General features: G+C 46.8%; 1 protein-coding gene across 1 annotated transcript; it reads left to right on the forward strand.

Moving 5' to 3' along the window:
* The first annotated feature begins 1,803 nt into the window (after positions 1-1,803).
* On the forward strand, positions 1,804-2,628 carry LOC106308547. The gene has a single exon (XM_013745702.1). The coding sequence runs from the start codon at positions 1,804-1,806 to the stop codon at positions 2,626-2,628; it is 825 nt and encodes a 274-aa protein (XP_013601156.1).
* Positions 2,629-7,290: the final 4,662 nt, after the last annotated feature.

The following is a 7,290-nucleotide window of genomic DNA, read 5'->3' on the forward strand; positions in this document are numbered from 1 at the left end:
GGGGGGGGGGGGGGGGTACGGAGCCACCAACGCTCGATCAGATATGTCAGCTGACTATCTCAACAACCAACAAACTCGCGACGGCAATGCAGTCGACGACAACATTGAAAACACTCCAGCAGCGAACGTTACCGCAGTTAACGTCAACACCACAGCGTTTGGGGAGGTTCAGAAGATGTTCTCGACTTTCAAAAAGAAGTCGGAAGAACGGGACAAGGTCATGAGTTCTCTCGCTAAACAGGTCGAAAACCTAACAGCAAGAACCAGGGCCGTCCTTCCGCGCGGAAAAACTCGAGTCCGCGGAAGAAGACTCGATTTCGCAACTCCTTCGAACCGGTCTAGCAACGCGGAGGAGAAAACGTCCGGGACGAAATCACTCCTGCGCCAACGCGGAAAAATCCGGGAGATCTTCCCCCTATCATGGAAGACAAGGAGGAAGGAGAAATCGGGCGCGTCGATGTGGATTCTAGCAGTCAGTCCGAACCTACAGACGAAGACGCAGACATGCATCCGCGTCGTACAAGGAGCCGTGCGGCTCAAGATGATTCCCAGTTCGATAATCCTATGACCGAAGAAGAAGAAGCTCTCTTTTGGGACGAACATGAAGACCTAGTCGAGGAGCAGACTTGGAACACTTGCAGCATACACCGAAAAAGTTGGAAACCTGCTAGCGAGAAATCCCAGATCCGCAATCTTCGCGATCATCTCATGAAAACGGTTGCAGAAGTTAGAGCGGTGAAATTTCAGATTCACCACGCTACTAGCACCGCGCCCGAGATCGATCTGCTGCTTTAGGAATCTCGAAAAATGCCCTTTACTACCCGCATCACAGGAACTAGGGTTTCGGACCTAGAAAGATCAAGGTAACGCCTAACGATGGAACGACTAATCCAAGGGCACACCTAAAGGCTTTCCAGATCGCAATGGGGAGAGCCAAATTATGAAAAAGCGAAAGATATGCCGGCGAATGCCGCCTCTTCGTCGAAAACCTCTTAGGAGCAGCACTCGAATGGTTCTCTCGCCTGAAGCGAAATTCCATCGGAAGCTTTCGCAAACTCGCCTTGGAGTTTCTCAAGCTGTACTCTATGTTCATAGACCGAGAAACCTCCGATGTCGATCTCTGGAGTATGTCCCAGGGAAAGGACGAACCCCTCCGTGACTTCATAAAACGGTTTAAGATTGTCATGGCAAAAGTCAGCGGAATAAGCGACAAAGTAGCTGTAGACGCTCTGGTACAAGTGAAAGTGTAGGAAGTGGACAACCTTGGATATGCCGCGTATGATTCAGGACGCGCTCCATAAAGCCACAGACTACATAATCATGAAAGAAGAGACGAATGTCTAGTCGCAAAAACAGAGGATGACAAAGACGTCGTCGAAGGATCCCGGGTCGGATCAGAAACCGAAAAGGAGAAACCCTCGTGACGACAAAAACGTCCATCACGGGGAAGAAGAGACCCAGGGAGTGCATAACTACGCCATCAACTCCGGACTGGAGCAAGGCCGGACGACGGGTAATACATGGACCCAAAATCCGAATTACGATGTGAATGCCTTCTGCGACTTTCACCAGGCCCGCGGCCACTCGACCATAAACTGCAAGGTTCTCGGTGCCGCAAAGCTGCTTGCGGGAGAACTCGCCGAGGTATCTAGCGTAAAAGACCTTGTTCGCGATTCAGATCGCCCTCCGAGAAACGATAAGGCCCCTCAAACGGATAACTCTGTCCAAGGGAACAAATCAGGAGAAAAGCGCAGGAGAAGGTAGGACGAGAAAGGCAACGACAATAGTCGCCGAAAAGTCAATATGATCATCGGAGGATCAGGATCGCAGTACAGCAGCGATACCATCTCTCCCATCAAAGCTTATGAGCGCAAGGCTGAGACGAGCGCAAATTCGCAAACCTGGTCCGCGCCAGGTGATTTCCCGAAAGGAGCGATCACTTTCGATGAAGAAGAAGCCGGCATGATAGATCAGCCCCACAGCGATCCGCTCGTGATCGTTCTCGTGATAAGGGATCTCGAGGCCGCGAGAGTTCTCATCGACACGGGTAGCACGGTCAATGTCATCTTCCGTGATACTCTTAGAAGGATGAACGTTGAGCTAGGAGAAGTCGTACCGTATCCCAAGCCGTTAACCGGTTTTGAGGGCACTACATCTATGACTCTCGGATCGATCAAACTGCCGGTTGCTGCGAAAGAAGTCACGAAGAGCGTCGATTTCAAAGTCATTGACCACCCAGCCATCTACAACGTCATCATGGGCACACCTTGGCTAAACGCAATGAAAGCAGTCCCGTCGACTTATCACTTAGGCATCAAATTCCCGACTCATAACGAAATTGCAGCGATATGGGGATACCAGACACAGTCGAGATACTGTTTCTTGGCCGAACACAAGCTACAGAAAATCACGACCATCGCGATGGTAAGGCCCAAACGGGGAAAGCTAACTCAGACATCAACTGAAAAACCTTCGGAAAAAGACAATCCAAAATCGTCGACTCAAAGAACAGCCAAGAAACAATTAATTTCGGAGCCCAGTGTTTCAACCGAACCGGAGGAGAAAAACCCGGTGGAAGACGCCAGTCCTGCGACTGAGGCGACCGACGCAAACTCGATAGCCGAGTAGAGACACTCGCACAAAACACAGAACTACGAGATGACTTGATCCCTGAAAGGGGTACGTAGGCAGCTTGTCGAAGGACGAGTTCAGCAATATTTTTGAAACTTTTTCGGCAATAAAGACTTCCTTCAAAATTCTCTTATCTTGCGCAACGTCTTGTTATATTTTCGGAAAACATCCATATACGAGCGAAACGATTATCATACGAACCCGGAAAACGGAAACTCATAAAAGATCGTCTTGCCTCAAAACGGATCAACTCCACACTAACTTGTCCAACAAAGAAATTTCGTCTCATCAACTAAGGCATCGCCGGAATCAACAGATTCCACCGACCAAAACTCTTTTGAAACCACATCTCGGTCGTACTTTCAAATCCGAATCTCACCTAGAACACGAGACCCCAATCTCTGATACGTTTCTAACATGAAGCGTGTTTTCAAAATAATAAGCGAGACGTCGTCTATATCTTTGAGAACATGCTCCCAGTCCGTTCGCGACTAAAAAATTACAAACGCTTGTCGATTGGCCCCGCCAAGCACTTTAGCCGTCCTAAACAAACGCATTTAGACTTATCCTAAGGATAGGTCCTCTTACATCCGACTAGGATAAAATAGGGCGCTATAAAAGAAATCCGAAATTTTGGTCAGCACTTTCGGGAGACTTAAAAATTGTTCTCGAAGAGAAGCTCGATTCGTACCATACAAGTTGCGTAAGCCGAGAACATATCGCGGACTTTAAAGCGGAAAAAAATCAGGTCGAAAACGATACGGGAAACGTAAGTCAAAGTAGTTATCGTACCCCCTAAGCCGGTGATTAGACCTAGGTCTTACCCTAAACCCAGCACACTGGTTTCTAAGGTCTAAAGGCATAATATCGAAACGATACGAGATCTTGAAAGCATGTCCCTTCGTCTATACCAAAAACGCTATCGAAGCTTCAAGTTTGACGATCCACAAAAAAGAAGCGAAGGACAAGATGACAACTCGGACCCTTCCCCTTATACTTAACAAAAATCTAAACATTCTTAAAAACCTCCTTTTTATAAAAGCATGGTTCAAACACGAAAGCCGGTAAACAACAGGGATTCGAAGCCACACACGGCTAGTCCCATTACATAAAAACATGGCCATACTGGGCCAGCAAACAAACAAATAACAGAAGCAAATTACAAAGTCAAGGGAACACTTTCCCGAACTACTCACATAAAACCTTACAATCAATCGCCAAGATCGAAGTTCTCACTGGTCGACCTTCCGATCGAGTAGTCGTTGACATCAAGCGGAGCCACCAGCTGGTTCACTTCACCCATCTCACCAGGGCCTTCCGTCTCGGCCTCCACTGTATCGGGAGAAACGGGAACTGGATCCCATTGCTCCCAAATATTTTCCTCAACCTTAGAAATTACAAAATCTCTGTCTTTCTCGGCCATACACCCGGTCTGCCTTGCATACTTGCCTGTGAAGGAGTAGTCAAGAAGCTGCGTAAGATACAAACCACCCATGGTTCCACGATACTCGCGATAATCCGCGAGTGTCTTGTAACGCCCCTTGAGCTCTCCAAACTTTTGCGAGAACTTATCACAACGTTTCTTCATAACTTCGACCACCTCTCTCTTCCCTCGCCTATAGGCATGGTTGAACTCCCTCTCAAACGACTTTCTCTCACGACGACAAGAACTTTCCAACTCATCTTTCAGACGAGCAATCTCTTTATCAGCAATCTCAGCCTTGAATCGAGCCATGTGAGCTTATTGTTTGCCCTGCGAAAATTCTGAAAGTCAAGAAAGCTTCGGCCAAAAAAAAAATCTGAGAATGTTCAAAGATGAGAACCTACCCCATTGACCATCCTCACCGCCTTGGTAAACTCTCGCACTTCGCTGGATCCACCCTCGGTGGGAGGAAAGTCGAATTCGAACAACCCTTTGAGATTAAACTTCTCGCTTCTGATTCCACCAGCTTGACTCTCAAGATAGTCCTTGAGTATGTTGTCAGGAGAAAGCTGCCCGTCAACCACGTCTTCATCCACCATAGGATGTTTGTCCTTGCGAGGCTTCAACCTATCTCTCTTCGTCCGAGCCACATATGGAATAAACCCATCCATTATTGACTCTGACCCTTGTTCGATCGGCAGGTCCGACTGAAACCAGGAACGGTGGAGCGTAACAACGCGACAGACCCGCTTCGGGGTGAAGTCCGTGAAATAATTCTCGGACAGTGACCAAGCCCTCGGGAATCCAGAGGAGGCTGTGAGAGTTATTGAGAACTTAACATCCAGCAACAGCACCAAGAACACTAACTTTGAGAGGAAGAGATCTGCAACCATCCTTAGGAATGACCAGATGGATGAGGTGAAGGCAAATCTGGACAATGTTCACAAGCTTCGCAGAAAGCAGTCTTGCTTAGTTGAGGATGCAGAAGTTGTAGAGACAGAGGGTAGAGCAGAGGTTGAAGAAGATGTGAACTTCATTGGTGGAACTGGATTTCAGAGGTCTGGAAACCAGAATGGAAACTTCTATGGACAAAGGAGTAATTTCAACCAGAGTTCGCAGCACCAGAAACCCTACATCAACAACTACAGCAACAACATGAGTTATGGAAACTCATTCTACCAGAAGCCACCACCACCTACTCAGGAGAGCAAGATTGAAGCGATGCTTTCTAAGGTTCTTGAGGGACATCAAAGCATGACGGTGGACTTCAATGGGAAGATCGACTCTGTCTACACCAACCTGAACACAAAGTATGAGACTTTGAGCACTCATGTGAAGAAGCTGGAGATGCAGGTTGTTCAGACATGAGAAGCTGTTAAGAGGCAAGAAACCTTAACAGGAGGGGTAGAAGATGATGTGATGAAGCACTACGTGAATCCCATCATAGATGATGATTTCTGGCAAGTGGTGAAGCAGGAGAAGCTGCAAGAAGAAGATTTCTAAGTAGAAAGCTCGATGAGTTTTGGCGGATCGCATTGGTGTCAATCGGCGCCAGACTTCGAACATCGGTCGACAGACTTCAATCAAAACCGATCAACAGGATCTCCAGAGCATCGATCAACGACACCTATGGAGTCGACTGCATCTTGCAACAGGTAAGGCCTCGGCCGTAAGAGCTGTCAGAGAGAACCTAGTTCTAACGACCTAAGATCTGAAAACCTAGTTGAGTCGCAACTCGATAACAAAAACGGAAAATTGCCTAAATTGCTCTAAGTGCTAAGTTTTGCTCTGAGTAGAAAAATTGCCTCTCCCTGCATCTTTGACCTCGACGTCCTTATATAATCCTCTAGAGGCGGTTTGCTCTTTCCCTTTCTGCCCTCGGTCAAGTTTATCACTTCGCGGAAATATTCCATTTTTCTTCGATCTTTGTATTTATCTTCGGAAACTTCACATTTATCCTCCGAACTTGACATTTATCTTCTCCTGCATAACAAAAGATCAACCGTCATAACGATTGGGCTTGATTTCGTATAAAACCGTAAGTGGGCTCTTAGCCGCGTTCTGGGCCCTTTCGGGCCGTTTTCCGACTTAGGCATTTTTACGATTTTATAAAAAGAGCGCTTTCGAAACGACGTCGATTCCGAAGAACATTCAAATTCCTCGTATAGCGTAGGCAATTCGAGGTGTTAAGCAAACCGTTGCTGTTTATACGATCAATCCGAATGTTATTCGAGAGAACGAGTTCTTACGGTTTGTAAATTGTAAAGTTCCAACGGTGACTCCGATCGAGATGAAACAATAGAAGGCTCGATTTAATCCCGGAGGGGGGAGCTACTCGCTCGTTTGGCGAGTTGGACGGCGTGGTCGATCTAAATCGCCGAACGGGCGAGTTGGACAGCTTGCTCAATCCAACTCGCCCGCTCGGCGAGTTGGACTTATGCAATTCGCCAAACGGGCGAGTTGGTCGGTGCATCCGGTCCAACTCACCTTTTCAGCGAGTTGGACGATGGGTGTTTTGATGTCCGGGATCCGTTTTCCGAGGCCTTGAGTAACCTTTCTCGAAGACTTATCGTGTGAATCCTTTTCGGAATTGTTACGAACTTGATTTTAGTTTTTCACGCTTCTCTATTCTTTTGAAATTTATCTTTCTATTTTCAAGAAGACATTTCACGGGAAGTTTCTGACTTTGATTTCGTCGTAACCGATTTTGAACCCAACAGTCTATGTCGGGGATATCCACATGGAACCAGGCGAAGCAATCAGAGTTTGACTAGATGATATATATTAGCCTCCGCCTCATAGCAGTTGGAAGCTTGGATCATATCTTGAGATTCCTGCTAGGATGTCCTTTCATTAAGGGTATTTCCACGAGCTCTTCAACGTCTGGTTCCTCTTTGTGTGAATCTAGACGTGTCTGCTGTAAATGGTATAAGATTGTAGTCATTCCTTTCATAGTTGTTTGATAGAAGGACGAGAGTTCTTTTGGTCTCCTTTTATTTCATTTATGCCCCATGTGTAAGAAATTTGACGACTTGGTGAAGGGTGGAAAGCATGACTTCCATGTCCCACGATCATATTAATAGATGTCGGACAATTTATTACTAGAAATTTAATGGACATGTTTACTCCTTCGCATAGACATGGAATGCTATTTTGCATATTGTTTGCTTGACCACTCAGTTGAAGCCCATGAATAGCGTGATTTTCCGGATCAAGACACCCTTATCCAGTCCTAG

Source organism: Brassica oleracea, chromosome C8 (genome assembly GCF_000695525.1).
Source record: "Brassica oleracea var. oleracea cultivar TO1000 chromosome C8, BOL, whole genome shotgun sequence".
In the NCBI taxonomy this organism is placed as follows: domain Eukaryota; kingdom Viridiplantae; phylum Streptophyta; class Magnoliopsida; order Brassicales; family Brassicaceae; genus Brassica; species Brassica oleracea.